General features: G+C 39.4%; 5 protein-coding genes across 18 annotated transcripts; 3 read left to right on the forward strand and 2 right to left on the reverse strand.

Moving 5' to 3' along the window:
- Positions 1-876: 876 nt before the first annotated feature.
- LOC132203679 (D-ribitol-5-phosphate cytidylyltransferase-like) lies at positions 877-5,706 on the reverse strand. Of its 11 annotated transcripts, none has more exons than XM_059631611.1 (8): positions 5,090-5,640; positions 4,888-4,975; positions 4,599-4,834; positions 2,138-2,227; positions 1,895-2,087; positions 1,597-1,841; positions 1,395-1,545; positions 877-1,342 (listed from the first exon to the last, which is right to left on the reverse strand). In XM_059631611.1, the coding sequence occupies exons 3-8, from the start codon at positions 4,635-4,637 to the stop codon at positions 903-905; spliced, it is 1,158 nt and encodes a 385-aa protein (XP_059487594.1). In that variant the 5' UTR covers positions 4,638-4,834; positions 4,888-4,975; positions 5,090-5,640; the 3' UTR covers positions 877-902. The 11 variants fall into 11 exon arrangements, with proteins under 11 accessions (XP_059487594.1, XP_059487593.1, XP_059487591.1 ...); XM_059631610.1 differs by having other exon boundaries at positions 877-1,345; XM_059631608.1 differs by lacking the exons at positions 877-1,342; positions 1,395-1,545; positions 1,597-1,841; ... (1 more) ...; positions 2,138-2,227; positions 5,090-5,640 and adding exons at positions 2,320-3,256; positions 3,417-4,053; positions 5,648-5,706 and having other exon boundaries at positions 4,599-4,759; positions 4,815-4,834.
- A 2,695-nt stretch (positions 5,707-8,401) lies between these two features.
- LOC132203682 (V-type proton ATPase subunit F) lies at positions 8,402-9,254 on the forward strand. The gene is made up of 4 exons (XM_059631613.1): positions 8,402-8,555; positions 8,614-8,695; positions 8,836-8,918; positions 9,061-9,254. Exons 1-4 carry the CDS (start codon positions 8,505-8,507, stop codon positions 9,211-9,213), a joined length of 369 nt encoding a protein of 122 aa, XP_059487596.1. The 5' UTR covers positions 8,402-8,504; the 3' UTR covers positions 9,214-9,254.
- Positions 9,255-9,645: 391 nt separating this feature from the next.
- Positions 9,646-11,984, forward strand: LOC132203681 (solute carrier family 25 member 35-like). Its single transcript, XM_059631612.1, has 5 exons — positions 9,646-9,859; positions 9,971-10,366; positions 10,431-10,649; positions 10,708-10,822; positions 10,879-11,984. Exons 2-5 carry the CDS (start codon positions 9,989-9,991, stop codon positions 11,067-11,069), a joined length of 903 nt encoding a protein of 300 aa, XP_059487595.1. The 5' UTR covers positions 9,646-9,859; positions 9,971-9,988; the 3' UTR covers positions 11,070-11,984.
- Positions 11,420-23,129, reverse strand: LOC132203678 (phospholipid-transporting ATPase VA). 4 transcript variants are annotated; one of them, XR_009442461.1, is made up of 21 exons: positions 22,930-23,129; positions 22,191-22,681; positions 21,159-21,547; positions 17,294-17,498; positions 16,820-17,012; positions 16,501-16,754; positions 16,298-16,447; positions 16,131-16,244; positions 15,860-16,072; positions 15,188-15,803; positions 14,916-15,134; positions 14,524-14,863; positions 14,315-14,469; positions 14,055-14,257; positions 13,877-14,000; positions 13,658-13,815; positions 13,497-13,601; positions 13,252-13,439; positions 13,114-13,196; positions 12,386-12,456; positions 11,420-12,296 (listed from the first exon to the last, which is right to left on the reverse strand). XR_009442461.1 is itself a non-coding variant. In XM_059631599.1 (20 exons), exons 2-20 carry the CDS (start codon positions 22,653-22,655, stop codon positions 12,268-12,270), a joined length of 4,203 nt encoding a protein of 1,400 aa, XP_059487582.1. In that variant the 5' UTR covers positions 22,656-22,681; positions 22,930-23,129; the 3' UTR covers positions 11,420-12,267. The 4 variants fall into 4 exon arrangements, 2 of the variants coding, with proteins under 2 accessions (XP_059487582.1, XP_059487581.1); XR_009442460.1 differs by having other exon boundaries at positions 12,227-12,296; positions 13,059-13,196; XM_059631599.1 differs by lacking the exon at positions 12,386-12,456.
- Positions 23,130-23,582: 453 nt separating this feature from the next.
- Positions 23,583-25,914, forward strand: LOC132203190 (BTB/POZ domain-containing protein 1-like). Its single transcript, XM_059630773.1, has 5 exons — positions 23,583-23,698; positions 23,785-23,931; positions 23,989-24,122; positions 24,196-24,409; positions 24,922-25,914. Exons 2-5 carry the CDS (start codon positions 23,806-23,808, stop codon positions 25,852-25,854), a joined length of 1,407 nt encoding a protein of 468 aa, XP_059486756.1. The 5' UTR covers positions 23,583-23,698; positions 23,785-23,805; the 3' UTR covers positions 25,855-25,914.
- Positions 25,915-25,942: the final 28 nt, after the last annotated feature.

The following is a 25,942-nucleotide window of genomic DNA, read 5'->3' on the forward strand; positions in this document are numbered from 1 at the left end:
ATATTCGGTCCGCCTTGCTTTATTTGAATATCGAGTCACGCCACGACGCTGTGTTTGATCGCCGGCCAGATACTTCCGTGCATTACATTTTTATTTTTAACAATCCCAAGACGAGATGTTTTTTTCCATGGTTGTGTCGAGAGGGAGTATTAAAATTACACACAAATATACACACGTACGGCGGCGGGCGAGGACGGCGCAGACTCTTCGGCAGCCAGGATCGATCTCTCACCCTCCACTTTTCGGCCCCAACGGTACATAACGCGGCAGGTAGACATTCGACTCACAATCAGTATGGGTGTCTGTGCACTGCACTTCAATGAAGGATATTACATAAAAAAATTACCCATTCAGCAGCAGCGGCGAGGCGCACGTTGCCCAGCACAGTGAGCAAGCAGCCGCCGGTCGGCGTGATGGGCCTGAATTTTTTACGGCTGCTGCTTGATATTCCCTGATTATGCGAGAGCGCATATTTCCTTTTTATGTTTGTTTTATCGCCGTGTGCTTGCGGTGTGGAAAATAAATTGCCATTTCTCGGGCGTCTCGTAATGTGCATGCGTAATTTACGAGAACGATAAGACTTTGTATGGTGCCTTAATGAACTTTCGTCTGATCAAGATTTTGACGACTCTTTGAGTTGATTTTCTTTATTTTCACTCCTAAAGCGAGATTTATTCAATGAACTGCTCTATTGTGCCCCTTGCTTCCCGCGTAATGGGGCAACTTGAGCATTGGAAAGCCATCTATGGATACGGTGGAGAAAAAGAAAAGTTCAGAGCGCCATAATTAAATCGTACACTCAAAAGAATTAATGCAGATGAAACTGGCAAAACGAACATTTTTATTTTTAAGGTAGTTCTGATAAAAACAGATAAATTAAATATTAATTTTTTTTATTAATCCTACGCTCTTAAAATTTGTCCCATGAAGGCTGTAGGATATTTAATAATGCTGGCAAGTTGATTTATGAGCATTGAGATTGATTCAAAATTTTCAATGCATATTATAGCACATCTATTATTTTTATAAAATTCAGCCTCTCTAAAAAGTTCCTGAGCTTTTTCCGCGCTGACCCGATACAAAATGAACACTTTCAACCCATCGAAAGTTAAAAAATTCTCTAACGTATCATTGAGATTTTCAAAAGGAACAAAAATGATATGCCTGTTTGAAGTCTTCTTTACAAATTCCAGCTTTGGGTCTCCGGGTTGAAGAACTTCTTGAATGGCAGTGATCGACGCTGCCCTCCACGCCAAACTCCTTGACAACTCTTGCATTATCTCGGCCCATTTATCTCTGTTGCAATTGCACATGTTTAAAATGCTCAGGTGACATTCCAGAGCTGCTAAGTAAGTTTTAGGTTTACAAAATAGAATAAAAGCTTGGTATGATACCGGATAGAGTTCCTTCACATGAGTGGAGGTCTCTGGGTATTGTGACTTTCCACAAATCTTCTGGTCCAGGAATCAGCTTAGCCCTGATGTTGCAGTGCTCAGAGACAAGTTGAAGACACTCAGTCCCACAAAGCTCTTCATCAACAGATATCTGGTTAAAAAAAATTAGATTTCAAAAAAATAATGTTAAATATGTTTGTACTTTTTCATAGGCCTCTTTAAGAATTTTGATTTGAAAAGCCTGGGGCGTTTCGCTGTTGAGGTAGTGAGCCCGAACGAGAGTATTCTTCAGAAGGCCATTCCCATCAGCTTGTACCACTGTTGAGATCAAAGGTCGTGTCGGGCCGGCAGCGCCATACACCTCTGCAGCTTGAACAAGTTGCTTCAGGGTCTCCTCAGGTATGATAGGACGCACAGCATCATGAACCAATACAATTTCACAGTCAACTTAAAAGATTTAAAATTAGACAAATTTTAATACAAACTAATTAAAATTTTACCAGGCAGGAGTTTCAAAGCAGCTTTGATCGAAGCGTGTCTAGTGGGTCCTCCTTTTGTAATGCTTATCTTTGTTGAGTGCGTATTCGAAACAAGTTTCTCCATTTTTGAAATATCGTCGGCTGCCAGGATGACGTAGGCCACCCATTCGATCGAAATCAGTTTCTCCACAGCATATAAAAATATAGGCCTTCCCTATTGACAACTTTTATAGCTTAATTAACATATAAAATGAGTAATTGTACCAAAATGTCTATGTATTGCTTTGGGGTTGCTCCTCCTAGCCTCTCTCCACTGCCAGCTGCAGGAAGAATAATTCCTACTCTTGCACCCCCCTAAATAGGTGATACAAATTTTAAAAAATTGGGAAGTTTGTCAATTCCAGGCTAGGTTATTTTTTTGAACATACTTGAGAAAACATCATAAATAGTAAATTTGATAAAATTTATTGACAAAATGTAGGCACTTTTAAAAATTACAGAATATTTCCATGGAATAATAATCGAAATGAATAAATTTGTGAACCGCAGGGCACACTACCCACGGTTTAAATCAACACAACCAATAATTTTTTTGAGAATTGATTAGTATCGTCAGCATCAGGAACGTTTTACAAAATTATATGAGCAGCTTTGGAGCTGCTTTTAGAGGTATATTCGGTTTAAAAAAATGGCACTAGAATGGAGGTTTGGTGTTGCCCCATAGTCAAATTCCTTCCTCATTGCACCGTCGCAGCCTCAAGCTGAAATTGGAAAAGACGTTCGAAATTGCTTCAGACGAGAATGACATTTGGGTGCCATCGTCGAAATTGACTAGCACCGTTTCTGCCAACACCCCTTCCTTACCAGGTTTTTTCTTTGTCTTCGTCTGTTTCTTGGTGCCAGTGCTGCGGCGTTTCCTTATGATTATTTGCTCCTCTTCATTTTCAGATTCCTTATCCTCCACCTCTAAGGTTACTTTTATCATTGCTGCCTGCAGAGTCTCCTCGTCGACACCAATTTTGTGATCAGTGTACCAATATTTGTGGATAAGCTCAGCATTTGGTCCAGGGAATTCAGTCAAGCAATAGTGGCAAATTTTGGGCAAGTGTTCCTCTAAGTGCTCTTTCATCTCACTCTCCTCGTTGAAGACGCTGTCACAATTTTCAAAGAAGCAAGAGAAGGTCCTTTTAGAAGTCTCAACCTCTTCGGGTTCATTTAGCTCAGGAGGGCCTGCTTCATCAGCATCACCATGCACTGACGATGTATCAGCTTCCAGCAGAGATTTTCCCAAGGATGTCTTGCTACTTGGTTTCAGCACATTTGTAGAAACTGATTTCTTGGAAAGGACATCTTTAGATGAGGAATTAGTGGGTTTGTTAGATTCTGAAATAAAAAATTAAAAAATTACAAGTTTGAAGTACTTTTTAGTCAAGCTAAATTTTTGTAAATAATGAAGTGTAAAAAAACTTCTTAACACAATATAAAAAGCTAAATACTTTCACTTATTACACATGTTTCTCAAAAATTAATAAGGTTGAATTACCAGTGGCTTCTTTTTCCTTGCTTGTTTTGGTGTCATCAGTTTCTAGATCTATCAGCTCAGAGCCGACGAGTGGCAGTACTATGCCCCTATCTCCGTCATTTATTAACGGGAACAGCTCATTTTCCATCTTCAGATTTTCCAGACTCCGGCACAAGTGTTGTTCCATGGAAGGGTCTCCGTGCTTGTACCGCATGCCACACAGGAGGCAAATGACCATGGATATGATTCTCTCTTCCGCCACCAGCCTGGATATTTGGTGAACATCCACAACGTGATGGATCATCTGCTGATGGTCGTTGCTGTGGTCATGGCAACTATCGCAAATGCTGATGGGCACAAGGGCCGAGTACAAACCCTTGTGCTTCACCAGCATGTGCATGCGAAAGTCTTTTAAGGAGAAGGATATTTTGCATTGGAAGCACTTGATGGACACTGTGCGGTAATAACGGAAATCCTTGTTGGGATGAACCTTTTCCACGTGATCAGTCAGCTTGTTGAAGCGAGAGGTGTAGAAGACATATGCATTCCGGCCATTTGTTACATTCTTCTTGGTGCCACAGAAGTAGCAAATGTAGCGAGGAGAGACACCGAAGTCGCCTCCTCCGGATTTCAGGTCACTTTCATCAGTGTTTGGCTCCTGTAAAAATTAAAAAATTTCAAGAGGCTTTTTTAATTCTGATGGACGCACCACCAACCTGAGAAGGGTTTGATGAGAGATTGATGGACAAACCAACACCGAAAATTTGTCGAAACCTCTTTATATGATAACCCCCTCTTGCAATCTGATTCATTGTAAATTACTTTTAACCTTAAAGGTTTGTTACTTTATAATCAAAATAACCCCATTAGGCCCCTTGATAATGGTTAAAAATAAATCAATGATCAATGACAATTGACAATGCTTTTGCAGACAGTAGTTGAATCAAATTCAACAATGCTAAAAATAATTATTATGTTAAGTATCAAGGAATATCAAGAGAAAAAAACGAAGCCCTAAACCACCTTCAACCAAGGACAATACATAATTCTGTATCTAAACCGTTTTAAACATTTAGCACATGTGTAAAATTAGTTATCTTTCATTCCTGATATTATCCGGAGAAGGGCGATTGTAAAATGCATATGTAAATGTAAAATGATCGATGTAAGAATATAAGGCAGAGAGATTCAACTAAAATTCACCTTTTTCACAATGATGTTCTCAATTGCTTGATCGTCCATTTCCTGCTTCTGGTTTTATTTGGTTTCCAGATCAATTCTGACTGCTTTTGTTTACAGACATCCGTCCAGATGAAATATGGCTAGAGATTCTTTGTTGATTTGCCTTTCGCCTCGCAATAGCTCTACAAAAACGTAAGTTGTTGCTCTTTTTCTCTGCCGAAAGCGTCTTTTGTTTACCTTTTTTTCAGTGTTAGATGCTATACATAGAGGATTGTTAATAACAAAGCAATTGAAATTTAAAATTTCTTACGCTAAGAAGTGGGGCTAAATTGTTGACGCAATCCTTAAATCAACGCGATTAAGTTTTGTGATGCTCTCAAGCGTCCAAGTCCTAGTTTCTGTCAACGGGCAAAACTTTATTTAAAATAAAGATAAAGACGCGCCCAGGAAAGGAGAGGGGCGGACACAGAAGAAATGTGTCTGTTTTTGTATTATGATAAAAAAAAATTGACCCAATACTTGCTGCTCCTGTAAAAGCCTTAGAGTTCAAGGATGTTAATCTTTTTGACCAGTCACCAGTCCACTCTGGCTTAATCAAATAACTGAAAAACTTGAAACCGTGAGGCAGGCAAAGTGGAAAACGTCAAATGAAAAAATTCGCCATGCGGGTCTTGTTCAGTCTTGTTGTGCTGTGCGAGTCATGCGAGTGTGCGCCTGAGCAGGTCGGTCCTTGCAACCTCAATACAGTGTTGCCTTGTCTTATCTGGTGAAAATAAATCTGACCACCCACCCGCACCCCCTGTTTCCTCTCCCCCAATTGAAATTCTTGCTTTTACAGAGTTGAAATGAAACAACTGGAAACAACTGGTCAATGCCCTGTGCCAGTGTATCTGTCGACTTTAGGTGCCTCAAAATGTAAAATTATCAAGGATCGTTTGTACTATAATAATTTATAAATGAAAGATATCCTTGATAGATTTTTTTACCATTAAATTATGTTAAAAATAGCTTAAAAAAGCGATTAAATAATTTTCTTGTCATTAAACTTGAATAATATAAGGTAATCTTACAAGAGGCGCGACCTATACACCACTCTCTCAGAATAAGGTTGGTATCCCGTTTTATGTCACGCCTGCTGTAGTGGTTTTATGTCGCGCCTACTGTAGTGGTTTTATGTCGCGCCTGCTATAGTGGTTGATAAAGAAAACCGGTATTTATACCTCACAATCACCGGGACTGCAGGAAAGAATAAGGGCCTTTGGGATGGGTTCAGAAGGGGAAGACAATCTTAACTGATTGCAAAAGACGTGACCTACCACCAAAGTACGGGGAAGGGGGTGGTTTTTATATGTCGCGCCTCTTGTAATGGTTCACTACAACAGGCGCGACATATGCACGCAACGCCTGTGATAGGTCGCGCCTCTTGTAATCGACCACTACAACAGGCGCGACATATACAATTAATAATGTTTAAAAATAAAAAACGAAAACAGCGCAATTGTATGCACACCACGAACCAGACCACCCCACAAACCGGCAACTCGGAGGTGGGCAACCCCCCAAGATTAATTTTTGCAGAAGCCGCGAGCGAGGGGTGGAGGCGCAGCGAGGTCGAGGACGTGGGGAAGGCCGTGCGGAGGGCGAGGACAAAAGGGCGGCTGTGTTCGTGGGGGGGCTCCGGGGCTCCTGCGGAGCCCCCCCACGATCCCCGCCCTTTTGTCCCGCCCGGAGCCGGCCTTCACCTCGTTCTCGGGCGAGCGCGCCTCCAGCCCGAAGCTCGCAAACCCACAACGGAGTTGCCCACGAAGGGAGTTGTGGGCACCCACACCGTTTGCTTTCAAAACACCCTTTGCAGACAACTCCCTTTGTGGGCAACTCCGTTGTGGGTTTGCGAGCTTCGGGCTGGAGGCGCGCTCGCCTGAGAACGTGGTGAAGGCCGGCTCCGGGCGGGACAAAAGGGCGGGGATCGTGGGGGGGCTCCGCAGGAGCCCCCCCACGAACACAGCCGCCCTTTTGTCCTCGCCCTCCGCACGGCCTTCCCCACGTCCTCGACCTCGCTGCGCCTCCACCCCTCGCTCGCGGCTTCTGCAAAAATTAATCTTGGGGGGTTGCCCACCTCCGAGTTGCCGGTTTGTGGGGTGGTCTGGTTCGTGGTGTGCATACAATTGCGCTGTTTTCGTTTTTTTTTTTAAACATTATTAATTGTATATGTCGCGCCTGTTGTAGTGGTCGATTACAAGAGGCGCGACCTATCACAGGCGTTGCGTGCATATGTCGCGCCTGTTGTAGTGAACCATTACAAGAGGCGCGACATATAAAAACAACCCCCTTCCCCGTACTTTGGTGGTAGGTCACGTCTTTTGCAATCAGGTAAGATTGTCTTCCCCTTCTGAACCCATCCCAAAGGCCCTTATTCTTTCCTGCAGTCCCGGTGATTGTGAGGTATAAATACCGGTTTTCTTTATCAACCACTACAGCAGGCGCGACATAAAACCACTACAGTAGGCGCGACATAAAACCACTTCAGTAGGCGCGACATAAAACCACTACAGCAGGCGCGACATACCAACCTGATTTTTAAATACTGGTGTATAGGTCGCGCCTCTTGTAAGATTACCTAATATAACTTGTTTTTGAAATCAGTCAGCAACAATAATAAATAAACCATATTAGTTGGAAATTGAAAAATTATTTTACAAACCTAAATAAAAATAAATTTATTATACCAAAGGGAAGAAAATATTAACATAAATGTTTTAGGATTTTTCATACAATTATTGAAAATTGTGTCATATTTATTTTATTTTACTTAGAATCAAGTCTGTCAGTCTGTCATATAAAATTATACAATAATTGTAGCAGACTGGTGACTGGTGGCACAAATGTTTAATTCTCTACTCAAATTTATCAGGCGGTTTCATTACGTTGAAGATAATTATTTAGCTAGATCAAAAATAACAAACAAAAAAATGTCACAATACCTTACATTTATCAGTGTCACCCATTTATCTTGCATTAAATTTCACTTTCATACAATTAAGACCGGAAAAATATCAAACAACTTTACATACATAGATTCAAACAAAGATATTCAAAATAATCTGATGTAGTTCAATCAATTCTATAAATTATTTTCCGCAGGCAAGTCTATTTTCAAAAAATTTCATGGATAATATTTCACGTTGATCCGTTGCTCAAGTTTTTGCTCTCAACACTCATTTCTTGCACAACACGAGCCAGAACGTCGGGGTTGGCCCCTTGCTCGATCAGCTTCACGCAGGTTGCCAGCATTTCAGGCTCCATGCCTGTGTGCAGGATCTCTGCAATCTCCCGGATGACCCTGAAGGCCTCTCTGATGTCCGCGATGCTCTTTTGCTTGTTGTCGTTTTGGCTCATTATTTCACCTTTCAGTCCTGCATACATAAAATGAAATTTCCATCCAACATGTTAATTTTTTAATGAATTTTTTACCTCACTAATTAGGGCGAGAACAGAAAAATCAGCTTTGCATTGTCAAGTTAAAAGAAAAGAAAATAGATTTTGGTCTTCGGCTTTTTTTATTCTCTCTGTTTTGTTTTGGAATCACAAACAAAAACAAATGAAAGTCAGTCGCCTGCGCCAGAAACGTTTGGAGTGTTATTAAAGGAGTTAAATTTTTTTACAGTTTTCGTGAATAACTTTTCTTATTTTTTAAATAAACTTTAATATTACCAACTTAATTACATTTTAATTCCATAAATAAACTTTATGTTCTATATTTTTGTGATTTTCAGCAATTTTCAGTTGTCGACTTGTCGAGTTCAGCGCAATAGGTGATACTCCTACCAACAACTCCATTTACACTCCCGATCAATCACCTGACTACTGAAGATTCGCGTTTTCTCCTCTGGTCTTGCATTTCTGCCCATATTTTGAGGATTTTTTGAAATGGCCATTCACGCAGCTCGAGGAAAATTAGTGTCCGTGATTGGAGATGAGGTTTGCTATAAATTATTTCAAAAAAATTTCCGGAACTCATGATGATTTTCCCACAAAGGACACCTGCGTTGGCTTCCTCTTAGGCGGTGTTGGTGAAATCAACAAAAATCGTCAGCCAAATTTCTTAGTAGTTGATAAGAGTGAGTTCAAACGTTTTATCTGTTTTGTTACAAAATTACAACTTGATGCCTTCACTCAATTACAAATAGTTTTTTATCCGTGTTTATTAGTGTCTAAAAGTAAATGACTGAAATGACTTTTTGTAACCTTTTTTTTCTAGACACCAGTGTGAGTGAGATTGAGGAATGTTTCAAGACATTCGTCAAACGTGATGACATTGACATTATCCTCATAAACCAGAATGTGAGTATGGGAGTTAGAAATTTACGCAAATGATATTGAAACAATTTATGAATTTTAAAAAGTAAAAAAAAAAAAATGAGAAGTTTTCATTTTACAATTTTTGGCCTGCATTAATTCTAATGAAATATATCTCTGAACTTAGGTGGCGGAGCTGATTCGCCACTGCATTGACAGCCACACACAACCCATTCCAGCTGTCCTTGAGATTCCTTCGAAGGACCATCCTTATGATGCCAGCAAGGACTCAATTCTTCGTCGTGCTAAGGGCATGTTCAACCCTGACGAAGTTCATTAAGATTCAATCATTATTTTCAACAAAATTATCTTCAAAATTAATATTCATTGTTGAAACTATTAAATTAATTTAAAATGTGATTTCTAATTGAATTGAGGAAATAATAGCTACTTTTGGTTGTTGGTGAAGCGGCTAGTTAGTGAAATGTATTATAGTTTCCAAAATTGTTAAAATGCATGTAAATAGTTGTAAATGTATTCTACTGGTACTACATCAATATTAATGAACAAAAATCGATTATCTCATAAGACAAAGGAAAAATGATGAAATACATTCCTGTTAAAAACAAATTGAAATTCTATTGCTGTATTTACAAATTAAGACACCTAAAGTTAATGCGACAGTAATATTCTGCTTAGCATTGTTTTATGTTCTCTTTTGTCAGATGAAAGATGAAATTATCAAATTTTAAAGAGCCCGCTATTTGCTTGAACTGGTGTTAGGACTGGCAAAAATTAAGGGGGCGTGCCAGTGTGCTCTCCACTTCTCCAGCAGGTACTCACTACCAAGCTCACTACATACTGTCAATTTCTGTTATAACAGATCGAGCACCTTCATAAAATTTTGATATTATACATTATGATCAGAGATAGATTAGATAATAATCAGTGCATGTAACGCCCCATGCAACTCGCAAATGATACAGGTAAATCAAATTTCAATTTAAAATAAACTCGAAAAATTTTAATAAAAAAAAGAGATCAGACATAATATTAACTTTTCGTTAAAAAAAATATAAAAAAAAATCTATTTTTAGGACTGTGTAGAGTGAAAAATGGAATTTCTACTTGGTGGGGTGGCAGCCGTCATCTCCAATGTGGTGTGCAACCCCCTGGATGTTGTCAAAATCCGGATGCAGCTGCAGGGCGAGTTGCTTGCCAGGGGTGAATACACGGTGCACTACAAGAACGTTTTCCACGCATTCTACACCATAGGCAAGACTGACGGAATATTAGCCCTGCAGCGAGGACTTGTCTCCTCTTCAGCCCACCAGTTCATTTTGAATGCCATCAGACTTGGCGCTTTCCACTATGCAGAAGACCGAGGTTGGACGACAGACGAAACAGGCAATCGAACTTCTCTACCCAAAAGTGTTCTAATATCTTCAGTTGCTGGAGGCATAGGAGCTGTTGCTGGCAGCCCCTTTTACTTGGTAAAATAATAATTTAAAAAATCAATTGAAATATAAAATAATCAATTTTTTTGTTTAAATTCAGGTCAAAACTCAAATGCAGTCTTATTCAAACAGCCAAATTGCAGTGGGCCATCAACACAAGCATTTGGGACTGTTTTCTGCCTTCAAACATATTTACGGAGAGCATGGCTTAAAGGGCTTGTGGCGCGGCACCAACAGTGCAGTACCAAGGATGGCTGTAGCTTCTGCGGCTCAATTGACGTCTTATGATCTTTTTAAGAGATACTTCAATGAAACCAAGGTATTTTGCATGATTCAAAATTAAATGTTCTGACAGGAATCTATCGGATCCATTCTAGATTTTGTCCGATGACCACAAAATAAACTCGTTCGTCTCTAGTGTACTCAGCAGTTTGGTAACCGTTGTTGTAAAAACGCCATTTGATGTTGTTTCAACCAGAATTTATAATCAAGGTAACATATTTTTTGAAGTAATGTGGTATGTCTAAAATAGAACTTTAATTTAATAGGAGTGGACGCCAGTGGAAAAGGACTCCTATATTCTGGAGTGGTGGATTGCTTTGTGAAGACAGTTGGAAAAGAAGGATTTTTCGGACTCTACAAAGGTGTTGGCGCTGCTTATTTGCGACTCGGCCCTCACATCATCATCAGTCTAGTTGTGTGGGACTGGCTTAGATTATTATATGACCCTAGCAAATAGCAGCAGTTGACAAAATTTATTAATATTTCTGACAATTGGTGCAAACACCTGCTGTGATTTAAATTTAAAGCAGTTATTTTAATATCTTACTATTTGATTGGTTATCAATTGTAGAAATAAGTAGAATAAGTTAGTGCTTACATAGGGAGAATTGGAGAATAAAGAGTATAATGACAACTAGGGCCTATGACAAGTAGTTGACAAAAATGAAAAAAAAATTTTGCTGCGTTTAAAATTTAAAGAAGTATAATTATAATCTTCAATAAGTGCCATTTACAATTGTTATTGTTCAAAGATGTCCACCAATAAAGGCTAGTCTGGTTAGGTATTTTTGCAAATAAGAGCTGGGCTTTGGAAAATTACTGCATTTTATTTAAGTACAGAATATAAATTATTCAATACACTTTTGCGTACTTTACAACTGCTTATTTATAAAAACAAAAGTTATTAACAAGGCTTCCGTTTCTCCTTTGCAGCACCAAATGGTCCCAAATTAAGAAAAAAAATCACAACTATACCACTATTCAATTCAACTAATATAATTTTTCACTCTCAGGTGGCCAATTGGTGCGCAGGGAAATGAAAATACAAAGACTATACTTGCGTTTGATCTATCACTAAAAAGTTAACGGCAAGGCTGAGGTACATAGCATTAAAATTCTTTGATTCAAAATCATTCGCAAAATGCCTGTACAATAGGCAGCATTATTAGTGTGGTCCATGTATGAAAATAATTGAATTTGTCTCTCAGGTGTACTTTGCGTATTGTCAATTTTCTCAATTCGCTGGATTGAATAAAAAATTACAAAAAGAGTAAAATCTGATTAATGATGAGCTAAAAATTTTAATTCGTAAAAAATTGATTCAAAACATTCAAGTAGAACAGCTTCAGAAGCATGATGACTATTTTTCCCAGAGAAACTAAACGATAGTAATGATTTTGATCAAGGTTATTAAAATAAATGCTCTCACCGCGCCCTCCGGAATGTTATACCAACAAAATGAAAAACTATCACGCTACAAGTTCAATGAATTTCCTCGTAGCTATATTTACAGAGATATTCTTCAAATAATTTAAGGATGTACTGATATCACAGCGCTGGGTTCAAGGCCAGCAAAGTCTTCTAAAAAATTAATGGGAATAAAAGTTCGGGGAGCCAACGTCAGCCGACAACTTCTGGTAATTGACTGCCGGGCTTCAAAGTCTTTTGTCTAGATTCGTTCGATCTGTAACATCAGTCAATCTGTAAGTTATTTTGGGTCATATTTTTCAGAAATTTGGAAGCAAAATAATAAGATGTTAAAATGCTACTTGCATTGTTAGTAGGCACGTATCCAAATATGTTAAAATTGTTTCTTGACAGCACATTTTAGAGCAGGCGTTTACCTAAAAATGGACAAACATTTGCTTGTACAAATAAAGAGACAAAAGGAGTTTACTAACATCATAACTGTGTGTTGTTGAAGATACTTAGATTGTAATGAAATGTTCTACTCAATAATTTATGTACTAAAAACTTATATAATTGTGATAATAAAAGTTCTCGAATTATTTATGATGTTGAGAGACATAATGGTCTACAATAGAACCAAAACCAAAGGATTTTAAAATTACAAATCATCAAATAATATAAATTATGGATTAATTGAAACACAAAATGCAAAAAATAAGAAGCAAATGAAGCAAAATATGTGTAGTGTTAAAAAAATCAAACGACACAAACACACAATAGGCAACACTTGCTTTTAAATCAGTACTTGAAAATTTCAAATTCTGTAAAAGTTGTCCTCATCCACCAGAAAGCAATCCTTGCAAATCAGCAGGTAGTTATGAAGCCATTAGGCACACAAATTAGCCAGGAAGCAAATTTACAGGAAAGTTTCCCAAGATTTTTGTACTGTGTGTCGCTTCAAGTCCAGAATGTGGTTAATCAAAAGCAATCACTTTCACTTGAACCCAAACAACAACCAAAAGCGAGTGCCGCCTACCTTAGAACTGCTGAGCTTGACGAATTACTTGACCATGCCACCAAGAATTCCTCACCTCTACGGATGTTCCTGTGCTCGACAAGTGCTTTGGTCACATCGTTCGGGGCCATGCACGTCTTCAACACTTTGATTACAAACCTATACGCAATAACAAAAATGATATATTTTAGTATGGAAAAATGGATTGGCATACCTTGGCAAAAGGGCCAGTACTGAGGCTAGAATTGTGGAGAACCAATAAACACTGTTTCCCAGGGTTTGGTGGACTACCCAGTAGGTGCTTGGCAAGCCGAAGCAGTTGACACAGAAAGAGTTGTATATAAAAGCAAATGTGTAAAAACCCCCAATTGAGGCGGCCATTGCTAATATGTGAATGATGGTCTGCAATTTATACAAATTAGAACATATTTTAATAAATTGAATCTGATGGAAGCATACCCATGATTTAATTTCAACAGCCACATGAAGTAAATTGACAAACATGCAGGTTGATGTGATTGCTGTTCCGAACTCCCATATGCCAACTGTTGTGTCTTGGTACGCCTAGATAGTTATTAATTTAAGGTAATGCAAGTTGATCAATATTTTTTTGAACTTACAAATAGCGTTAAAAAGAACATGATCAAAGACTGGTATATAGAGTCTGCCATCGTGAGCCAAAAAGAAGCTGGTTTGTAGACGGATCCAAGCCGACCTTGTTTGTAGAGCCGAGGCTTCGACAACAGAAGTTCTGCTGGAGCGTCTTGATCGTAGACTCCTATAAAAGATATTCAGGTTCCACATTCGTACCTTTTAAGTCTAGCGTTATGATATATTACCAATTGCGATTGGCGGAAGAGAGGTGAAGACAAGATTGTAAAGCATTAGGTACATTTGGTCCATCATCACTGTGCCTGAAAAACCGCAATACAGCTGGTACCAGAAGATAAGGAACACAAAGGTCTGAAAGGAGCATAACATTGAAGTAAAAATAAATTTTGAAATTTTAAAACATACAGCATTTTTGTACAGGAAGTACAGCACCATCCTGGCTAGTCTGTCGTAACACCAGTGGCCATGGACTAAAAGGAAGCGCTCAAGATACTTGAATCTAGAAAGGGCAAAGTCTGAAGCCATCACGGCCTGCATGCCCTCTTGACCTGAAATTCCGACACCAATGTCTGCTGTCTGAATCATGGAGACGTCGTTGGCTCCATCACCTGAATAGCAATTAATCAAATGTTATTTCCATTTGTGCTCCATTAAGCATAATATACCTATGGCAAGGGTCCTCATTTTGAGAACCTCTTTGACGACTTTTACAATGTAGGCCTTTTGCAACGGAGTTGCTCGGCAGCACAGAACTGAACTGCAAAACCTTGTAAGCGTGAGAAAAGGCTTTTTCAGATTTGATCTTTGATCCAAAATGTACCTGGAAAAATAATTTTTTTTAAAAAAAATCAATCGAAAAAGTAGAGAAACTTACGTCAAAGTCTTGCCGTCAACAACAAGCGCTCTTTTGGGGAAATGTGGAGGCAAATCATCAATCGATGCATAGGGGTTTGAAGACGGACCCGACCCTCTGGGCAGTTCTCGCTCAATATCCTCCAAATAGGCAGTTATGGTGCTTTCAGCTGCGTCCCTTGATCTCGCTGATATTTTTAGGAGCTCCATTTGAGGCGAAAAGAGTTTTGCTGAGTAGGCAATGTTGATGGCCGTCTCTTGCTTATCACCTGTCAACACCCAAATCACAATGCCAGCCTCCAGGAGTGCCGCAATGGTCTCTGGCACGCCATCCTGAAGCCTGTCTTCAATGCCAGTTGCGCCTGAGTAAAATAATAAGTACTGAACAATTTAACAACAAAAGGGCTTATTTACCAAGAAGAATAAGATTCGTCTCCAGCCGACAGAACGACTCTCTGACTCTGCGTTCTCGATCATGCATCATTTCTGCGTCTTTGTGTTGAATGAGCCACGCTTCGAATTCAGCATCAGTGAGGTTCCTCTTGGCCATGACTAACACACGAAGGCCCTGCCTTGCGTATGAATTCAAATGCTGCTGGGTGTTGAAGATAAACTGCTGCATTGCTGGATCATCTGGATGGAAAAATTTATCATTTGAACTTCAGGACAAAAAGCCTACAACATACCTGATGGGGCCAATTGACACAAGATTGTTGAATCAGCGCCTTTGGTGTACAGAGTTAGCTGTTTGCTGACTGGATGTCTGACGACCACGGACATTGACTTTCTGGACGAGTCGAAAGGCAAAATTTGAACCACCTCATACTCAACTATGCCCTCACCAGGCACGGAAATCAGCGCAGTGTTCCCTACTCTCTTGAGTAGTCTGCAGTTGTAAGTGTAAGCAGCATCAACAAGCGCCAGCTCATCGGGACTTTCTGCCTCGTAAATGGGCTTTTTCTCTCCTGACGGCGATGGAGTCACAGCTGGCGAGTGGTTGTGTTTGTTCGACCTTCCCACGCGGAGAAAATTGGTCAGCCTCTTGACTGGCTTTGGTGAAGGGGTGCCTAAGGGCGTGCTTTCACTCGAAGAACAAATTGGGGATAAAGAGGATTGGCCTGTCAAGTCCAAAATCCTAGGCCTGATGGTGCTTGTTGGCGAGGGGGTCACAGAGCGCGACTCGTTCAGTCGGGAATACTTGTCAACAACTGAGTTTGTTTTTGAATGGGACAGGCTTGACACTTGGCTCTGAACTTCAATGTTTATCACACTAGGGGACTCGATTACACCACTCGCGTTCATCTGCTCAAATAATTTTCATGAGTATCCGACTTTTTCTATAAAATTGAGGGACTTACACTGTCATGATGAGGGTGTTTTGCTACAACTACCGTATTGCACAAAGCTAAAAGAACAAAAAACTCTTGAACTCTCTGCTCGTGAGTTGACTTGAGAGTTCTGGTGGTATGTGCACTGTCGATAGAAAGTCTCATTCCTCTCTCTAGCGCCTGGATTTCCTCCTGCAGTCTCATATTTGGGTGAATTGGAGTTGTCACTCCAGGCCTTAAATTCTGCAGAAAATATGCATAAACAATCATCCAAACAATTATTTTATTAAGGAGTCCTAACCTGTAATTCGGCTATTGGCGGATGGTTGTAATCAATACCATCAATGGTGCATCTTCGGAAAATCATTTTGTTTTCAGTTAAGGTGCCTGTTTTATCAGAAAATATGTATTGCACCTAAAATGAAAAGAGGCATTAAAATGATTCTGGATAACTTTGGCCTTAATTACTTGACCCAATTCCTCCGTGATATTCAAAGCTCTGCACTCAACACGCTTTTTGCGTTCGGCATCGTAGAGATAAGGATCGTTGTGTATGTGATAGACTTGAAGAATTTTTGTCATCTCAATTGTAACATACAGCGAAAGTGGGATCATAACCTGTAAAAATTCAAGAAGAATGAAAATTTAATGTTTTATTTCGTGACCCCGACCTGGAGGATAATGACGTAGGTCCAAAAAGTGAGGACTGCTTCGTATGCCGGGGAGAAGTATTCAGTAATGAATAGAGGCCAATAGGTTGATGAGGTGACTGATGACAGCCAAAATCTACAACCTATTGCCCCAATGATACAAAGGACAACCAGGATGACCACACACCAAACAACATCTCGGTTCATCGCACGCTCTAACTGAGATCTTTTGTATCTTGGCCCTCCGTTGTTCAACATGGCTTTCGTTTCATGACCTGCAGTTAAAATCGGTGTGAAGGTCAAGGGCAAATGAATAATTCACAGCGTGCGCTTAATTTACCAGCATAAACGACGATGCCCTCTACAAAGTCTGTGTTTTTCAAGACACACTCTCGTAAAAGGAGATTGTCTGTGCCAATGGGCACACGTTCTCCTGACTCGTGGACAACAGTGCCGTGGAAGCGGTAGATTTTGGTAGTCGGTGGATCAACTTCGATGTGGCTGCGGAATTGGCTTGCTTCAAATGCATCTTGCTGCAAGTAGATAATTATGAGAAATAGGGGAAAAATGCAAAAGATTTACAAAAAGAATGATTTGTTTGCAAATTCTTGAAGGCCAGATTAATGCTCAAATGTTGGTTGAGAGTGAATAATTTTTATCTCAACAGAACCTTCCGTATTGTCTCAAGAATGACATGATTCACATGATTGTGAATAAAAAAGTAAGGAAAATTCTAGCCATATTGGAAACATGATTTTTTTATAATTTCTACGGATTTTATTTTTGTTTGCTTTTTAATTTTTTTGATTCATACTTTTGTTTCAAATCCTCTCACGACCGAGCGTTGTTTCAGGTTGGTTTCGCCGTCCAGATTGCAAGTGTCTATGTAGCAAACCCCATGTTCCTCTGATGATCTCAGCAGCAAAACGTCAGCAGGAATCAACTCGTTGTTGGATAAGTGCACAAGGTCGCCAGCCCTTAAATTCTTCCAGAGAGTCTTGACGTACCGCTCTTGAGCGCTGTGAACAAGATCAATCAACTTGTTGAGTAGATGCATAAAAATAGCGCTTACAATTATAATTTCTATCTTTAAGTTTACAATAGAAAGGATTTATTTAAAATTTTCATTACATAACATCAATTTTTCCTATAAGCAATTTATTTGTTCATGTATCATAGATGAGCGTTATCAGAGAGTTGTTTCTGATGTCAAAATGTGATCAACAGCAAATAATAAACACAGATAAACGTTCAATTCTGACGTTTGTCTTATGCTAAAAAATGCGCACAGAAATTATCAGCGTTTTATCTCCGGTGTATAATCACTTTGTCCACGCAAATAGACCGCTGGATGGAGGGAATATGCGCAAAAAGATCCTCTCTGGGAAATTATTGAAATGTGGGCATTGCGTGCTATGCGTTTCTGATGAGGCAATTTAATTGTGCAGGAATCGAAATATTATTATTTCGTTTGCTTTTGCCGGATCGTAGTGTCAAAGCAGAAATGTGTCACGCGAGCAGGTGTTTGCTGCTCGCCATGGAAACAAATCGTTGTAGAAATCGCTCACCCACATAATGGGAAAAAATTTGGAGCAACCTTTACCACAAAAGGTGGCTATTAATAATTACACTTTCATTCTGATCATGGGCGGCGGCAGCTGCGAAATGAAAGAAAGAAATAAATAAAGGGCCGGCGGCGGCTGAGCAGCGAGAGCAAACAATCCTTCTTTTATTATTGACTTAAATATCTGCGGCGGGTCAACTCAGCCAAATTGCCGCACCTTGTTGACACATGAATATTGAATGGAGCGCTCCTGGAGATTTCTATTGACTACAAAAGGAGAGAAGCAAAAGCTCTCAAACTGCAAGAGCAAAAAATGCGGAAAGAACATTTACAGATAATATTTAAATTTCAATTTTTTTTGGAAATTTTAGTGAAACTTCACAAAATTTCAGCTTAATTGCATTGAATACAGTATAATTATAAGCAAATCAATTGACCTCATATAAATGTTAACAACTAGGCCTACTCAATTTCACTGATTGTTGCTTCAAGTTTTATGCAATTGTGATGTAATCCATTAAATTATATTCTTTTGAAAATATCGACTATATTATTAAATATTTGAATTTGTAATAATTTCCTGATTATTATTGTTGTCTATTTGTCCAAACTGTTACATCACATTTACGGTTTACAACTCGCCGATGTCTACTAAAATGCCTGACATAAAAAAAAACTCGGCCGCCGCAAATAATGTAGATAAATAAAAATAATTAAAACTCTTTGACATCTCAATCAAATAATCGTGGGAAGTCAAATAATTATTTCTACATACTCTTATCTAAAATTAGATTACGCTAACTTGTGAGAAGTAATCCAGCAAATTTTGCAAGATTGTTAAAAGTTAAGCTGTCTGCGAGGGAAAAAAACAGTTGTTGCTCTACGTGTTATCTCTTCTGAGGAACGGTGTTGTGAAAATTATCTGGCTCGTCGGAAAGTGTTGGTGGCATTGCTTGGCCCCCCGTTTTCCATCTATTCCATCAACGCCGTGACTCGCACCCACTTTTTTTTTTTTATCAAGGAGCGACTTTCAATGATTTCATCGAGATTCGCGATCATCAGCCAGTATATTTAATTGAAATTTCCAAGCAAGGATTGTCGACCTACGCGCATGAATAAATGATGAACTCAATTTGTGACCCTGGACGACAAAGTGAATCATGTGCGCGAGCGACAAGTGCGCGCAGCAATTTTCCTCAGCTACTGACACGCAATCATTAATATTGAAGAACAATTTGGCGAGGAATCACGTAACAATAATCTTGGAACGAGTCGAGCGCGATTGCGTGCTTATTAGTGAACAGATTTGCTCTCTCTATATAGGAAATATTTCAAGTTTAATCCGTTGCAGTGTAACAGAAATATTTCTGCCAAATTTTCCACCAAGTAAAAAAAAACACACTTAAATAAGTTAAATATTAAACGATTTTTATGATTTTACAAGTCTCCAATAACTGGTCTAACATTTTAAGAGAAATTTTTAAAAGAAATGCACTAATTAAATTTTATTTATTTTTATTTTGCAGTCAAAACGTGACTAACTATTTATTATTAAAATATTGCTCACTTTTAAAGTTTTGCATGAGATGAAATATACAACTTTAAGGAAATTATATAAATTTAAAGTCAATTTTTTAAGTCACTTAATGTTTAAGGTTACCCTGTCAATCGTAAAAATATTTTATACAAATTTTTAAATTAATTTTTGCCACAAAAAAGTTGAGCTCTCAATTTTTAGCTTCTGTCTGTACCTATCTTTTTTTTTAAATTTAAAGCTACATTTTAAATTTAGGTTTATTTTAGTTTCTTTTTAAAAATCTAGATTGGCATAATAGAATTTTCTTAAATCAAACAGTAATTTTTCTATGCACTTTCTTCACAGAACAAAGCGGGGTTTCCCCCAAGCCAACTTTATCAGTGACGTATTTGAATCTGCAGAGAAATGTTTTCAGCGCAGTGCTTCTTCTCATTTCCTGGCTGATAAAATGAAATGGGTGTTGCAACTGAGGAAACCGCAAAGCCTTACCATAAACCGACAAAGAATTCAATATTCAAAACAATAATAAAGAAAGGAGAACGTAAACTTGAAAGAAATTTTAAAGTTAGAGTTGTGGTTTCTCATTTCATTTCCCCCTTATTATCGTTCACGTGCAAATTCGGGTGCGGCCTTGGTTTGCGTGTGTGTATTTTCACGTTTTCCAGCAAATAATGCGATTACTTGTATATTTTTTGTGCGTGTTTGTGTGTGCTTTGGTTGTGCACGCATCACTTCAAGTTCGGCCACCGCGAATAAATTGAGACGGAAGGGAAGTGAATGCAAAAAGGTTCATTCTGCGCGACGGAGCCGAAGGTTTCGTATTTCTTCCGTTGGCTGATTCCGCCGCCAACACACAAAAGACACACAAGTCGACAAAAATTATATATGTGTGCAATACGTCAAGAGAGAAAAACCAGAGAGAGGATAATGTCAGCCGCGCGCGTGCAACTCCGTCGGCGCGATAAAACTCTTTGAGAGCAATAAAACAAAAAAGGGGCATGCGAATGTATGAAGGTTCAGGCTTTTTCCGGGGGAAGTCATAAATTTTGTTTGCCAAAGGAGGGCAAAGCTCAAACTAATGGGAAAAGCAGTAAAATCAAACTTTTACCGCTTGCGCAAAACTGAACCATCCAAATTGCAATATTTCAGGGCTTAAAATGAAAATGAATGAGCTGATAAATGAATTGTGTTAAAATATTGATGTTGATTGGAGAAACATGTAGAGAGATAAAACCATTGAGCAAAAAAGTTGCTGTTCATTTAATTATACGCCTATAGTCTTTAAAATTGTAAACAATGGCAATGAAGGCAATTTGAGTCGGCCCTGTCTCAGGTGGTTTGGCCCTGAGACCTTCAATTGCGGGACAGTATGCTCATTGTTTCGTTTGATATCAAATTACCCAAAGTAAAAAAAAAATCAATTCAAACATAAAAACTAGAAAATAAAATGACAAAAATATAAACCCGAAATAAAATTCTTTTCGTTTCAAAGATAAATCAGTGCGGAGATATCAAAGTGCCGCTTGGACTAATATTTCCACTTTTGGCAAAAGGTGTGTAAAAAAAGATAACATTTACCTGTTGTAAACACGGCAGGTGGAGTTGTTGATGCGTTTGTCCGAGTTGTGTCGGCGCCTGTCCTCAAAGGCGTCCTTGATGGCCGTGACCCCGAGCACGAAAGCGACCGGGATCATGGCGATCTCCTTGCCGAACGCGTTGATGGCCGGGAACCAGTTGAGGAGCACAATGAACAAAAAGTAAAGATTGGCCACACGGTGGAACTGCTCGAATAAGTTCTTGGGCAGGAAGGACAGCATCGTGTACTTGGTGGTGCGCACCTCGTTGCCCGGAAACACGTGGTTGGGGTGCTGCTTGGGCGGCGTGCCCTCGGGCACCGTGTGGTTTGGCACCACCACTCGCACCTTGCGCGTCGCTTCATCTTCCGGACGGCGCCGCCAGAAGAACAACTGCAAAAAATAAAACGGTTTTTTATTCGAGTTTTATTCTCATATGCAGACGACCGGTGCCAAAACTGACACTTGTTAAATTGAGGAATTTTGGCCCTGGGCCAGAGTCTGCAGACGTCTGCTAGCCAAATGGAGCTCTCAAACTCTAATCTAATGAGATTTGAATGATCACGAGACTAGCAAGTGGAAATAAAAAGGCAGACGGAATTCGAAAGACACCGCTTTTTCAAGCAAACTAATCCCCTGTGTACAATTTTGTGGGTTTTAAAGAATATTAATAGAAGCATAATGGTTTATGATATGCATGGAAAATTAAAATGGGAATTCAATAAATTTATACATGTGTACATGAGTAAATTATATTTTTTTAATTATTCATATTTAAAATTATTTACTTCATCAAGCTTAAGTGAAGTTTAACAAAAAAACAAAATGACTTTCCACTCAAAACTTCATTATTTTTTTTGTTATTATCTAAAATATTTTGAAAACAAATATTAAACCCTAAATTATTAGAAACTGATTCAAATCTATAGGTAAAGAATTCTATAATAATTATTTCCAATTTCACAATCTTCATAATTATTTTTTTTCTGTTTGAAACCCGGGGATGTTTTATTTATTCCAGAAATGGTCTACACACCTTATCCGTCCATTTAGGAGGCGGTTGGTTCCTCAGGGTGTAGATGGACTCGCTGCGCGACGCCTGTCTCGAGTGTCCAGGTTTGAAGTGAACCGAGTCGGCCCTGGGACGTGGAGGCGGCGGTTCGTCCCTGTGTCCCGGCGGCAAAATAAACTCGGTTCGAGAGCCGACTCGGTTGTGGCCGCGGGACAGACCGACCGAGCCTGGCTCGTTGGTGCCAATCTGGCCGTGCGAGAAGGCCCGCTGGTGACCCTTCTTCAGGGCCGACGGACGCGACGTGATGGAGCCCGTCGAGCCCATGTCCTCGTGAGGCGAGGTCGACGTCCGCGCCTGCAGGCCGGAGGGCATCGCGGCCGCTCCGTGGCTCGCACTGCGCGTGTGGCCGCGCAGGGCGGCCGTCCGGGTGTCCGGAAACATGTAGCAGCGCTCGGCGTCTGGTGCTTGGTGGTCAGCGCTCCCTGGCATCCTGATTCGCCCCCTGCCTGCTTCAGCTGCAAATCCAAAATTAGGTAAATTTTTTTGTACAAAAATTAAATAAATTTATTTAGTTTGAGGAAAAAATTTCAGACGACCCTGAGAATTATCTCGCGGAAAGAAAACAAAGGCTGCGATTGCGAGATAGAGAAAGGGTGGCCGGATTGTCCTGCTTCTTTCCTCTTTGCTCGATTTGTTTTTGATTGTTTTCCTCTTTTGCCCGGTGGTGGTCTGAAAATTAATGCTGGACCGAGATTTTTCTTACCATGCGAATCATTCCGCCTCACGGGACGAAGCGGACTGTGGACACTTGCATTTTCGCCACTGGCCGAATTCCCTGGTGGTACTGTTGTTTGTGTGTCCTTGCTTGTTATCGATGTGATCGTCGTTCGTGGACGAGGAGGTGGTGAGGTGGCCTGGAAATCACTTCACTTGCCCGATTGACTGACTCAAGGATCTTTCGGACTGACTCAAAACGGCACTGCGCTTCAAGAGCCACCTGGCGCGTGACCGCCAAACGACGAGCGTAAAAAAAGCATCGATCGCAGAAAGCCCGGCACTCGCGGACTCCACGTGCAATATTCATGATGTATGATATTATACGATTCCAGCTTCGTTGCGATTTTTTTCTTTATTTTAAATAAAATAATTTATATTGATGCAATATTAAACAGATTATGCCACTTTTAATTTGTATTTAAGATTTTATGAGAGGTATATAATGCAGTTTTTCTTCTTATTTTAGTAAAAAATTTAAGTTACTTTTATTTTTAAATGCAATTTCAAAGAAATTTGACTGGAAAAAATTTATTTTTGAAGAGACTTAAATGGTTCTTTGTATGAAAAATTCAGCAATATTTTGAATTTTGAAAATATCTGCTGCTTCTTTAATCTAATCGCAAAGCAATTTAGTATGGAGTGTACGTGCTCGCCGCCATATTATGCGGATGTGCAATGGATGCCTCTCGCGATAAGATAAAAATTCACTCTTTACAAAGCTCTAAAAATCGAGTTGACAGCTATTAAACTAACTGGTTTGTATTATTTATTTTGGTTTGTTTTTCCACAACTTTTATTCATTTCTTTGATTTAATTACACCTTTTAATTCTTAACAAGCAGACAGGCCGTGTTTTTTTCTTCATGGAGAAAAAAGAGCCGGATTGGCGGACGAAGCATGTTTCGTTATCGGATCAACTTTGGTACATGTACCAAAACAAAATTCACACGGACATAACAATTTACGCAAGTAACGGATACAAAAGCCAGGTGCGCGAGGTTGCGCAGGGAAAATGAAGAAATACTAAATATGAAATATTCTTTAAGACCTATTACTGTCACAAGATGATATTGTTGCGGCTCAGCCCAGTATTCGAAAAGCTTATAAATGGGCTGCCGCAAAACACCGACATCCTCAATATGTCAGCCCTGCGGCCTGACCTGTTCTCCCTACTAATCAAGTGGGTGGAAGAAAATTAGGAAGAAAATATATATAATAAAAAAAAATAAATATATTGTTGCTATTGCTTTCAGATTCGCCTACACCGATCAGATAAAACTAAAATCGATTGCTGATGCCGCAGAATTATTCAATTTGAGCAAACTGTATGACGTTCAGAGGCTGAAAACGTTTTGTCTACGTTACGTTGAGGACAATGTCAACTCCAGTAGCGTTTGGGACGTTCTGAACTTCTTGACCGAGCTTAACAAGAAAGAGAAATCAAATATGATCAAAAAGATTGATGTGGTAAGAAAAAGTGATTATTAATAATTGTGAAAAAATTTAATTACAAGTTTATTTAATAAGTTTATTATTCTCAAGTCACAAACAATTTTTTTATCACATTGCATGCATATAACCAGGACATTTACTGTGCCTTACCATTTTGACAGTGGATTTTTTGCCTAATCCTTTAAACTTTTTAATGCAGGCCACTTTTAAATCATAAGCCGAGATTTCAGAAATATATTTTTTAAATCTATCTAGATTAAATATAAATAACTTTAAAAAAAAACATTCCGAAACATTACAAATGAATTCCAAAAACCTTTGTAGAGTAATTTGTAAATTAAAGAACAAAAGTAAAATAATATTAAATAAATTATTATGCTACCTGGCCGACAGACACGTACAGCAAGTTGCATACTTTTGACTTCTCCGTGTGTGATTATCCTATAGCATATTACAATAATACATTATAATTATATAAAATGGCACACGTGTGTTAAATGTATAACTAAACATATTATTTTTAAAAGGTGTTGGTCGGACAAACGGGTGCTTGTCTGGAGTCTGACGGATTCCTTGAGTGCAAGCAGTCGTCGCTGTTGCATCTCCTAAAAATGGATTGCCTGACTCTTGACTCGGAGCTGCCCATTTTATACGCCGCGCTGCGTTGGTTGCAACGCTGGAATTTTGGTGCCAAATTGACTCCAGAGAAATCCAAAGAACTCCTGGGTCCCTGTCTCGCCCACATTCGGTTTCTCAGTCTGTCCGCGCAAGAGTTTTCAGACAACGTCACCAGCTCTGGTCTTTTGTCCGATTCGGAAAATCTTTCAACCTTAATCAGCATTACCACCAATGACGACACCAAAGCACCCGAGTGGATGAACAAAAACAGGAGCATTAGGACAATGTCTCAGCAAGATCCAAAAGAGCAGCCATCGACCTCTCTGGCTGACGGTGCATTTCCAAATAAGGGACCAAAGAGCAGGGTTTTTAAGAAACAGACACCTCAAGCCAAGCCTAGACCTTTTGGGAACCAAAAATTTGCAAAAAAATCTTTTAGCAAGTCCTGTGAAAATTTGGAAGTTCCGCAGTTGACAATTAAATTCAGAAAATTTGACTCTGTCAAAGCTGAGGGCAAATGGAATATATCCACGGCGCAGTTTGCGTTTGACCGAGACATTTTCATTGGTGCCGTTCTGATGTCGCTTGTCACTGAATCAGCTAAAGGACCTGCAACGGACCACCTGCGTGTAAGAATTTCCGAGTGGAAAGGACCGCAACTGGCAGTCGCTGACTTCAGCAAAATCAGCCTTCCGTCAAAATCAATTCTGAATATGCCCGTGGGTCTGAAAGGAGGCACCGATTATGTTGCTGTCATCTACACGCTGCCCACGTTCCCGCTAGTTGGCGTAAAAAGAATGGAAATAGACTGTAACGATGGTTCACTTAAAATATGTTTGTAATTTAAACGAAAGTGTATCATTATTCTTTTGCTCTAATAAAGAAATACAACATGCAAAAAAACTCAAAAAGCGCATTTTGTTTTTCAAT

The sequence above is a fragment of the Neocloeon triangulifer genome, unplaced genomic scaffold (assembly GCF_031216515.1).
Source record: "Neocloeon triangulifer isolate White Clay Creek 2 clone unplaced genomic scaffold, ASM3121651v1 ptg000017l, whole genome shotgun sequence".
NCBI lineage: Eukaryota > Metazoa > Arthropoda > Insecta > Ephemeroptera > Baetidae > Neocloeon > Neocloeon triangulifer.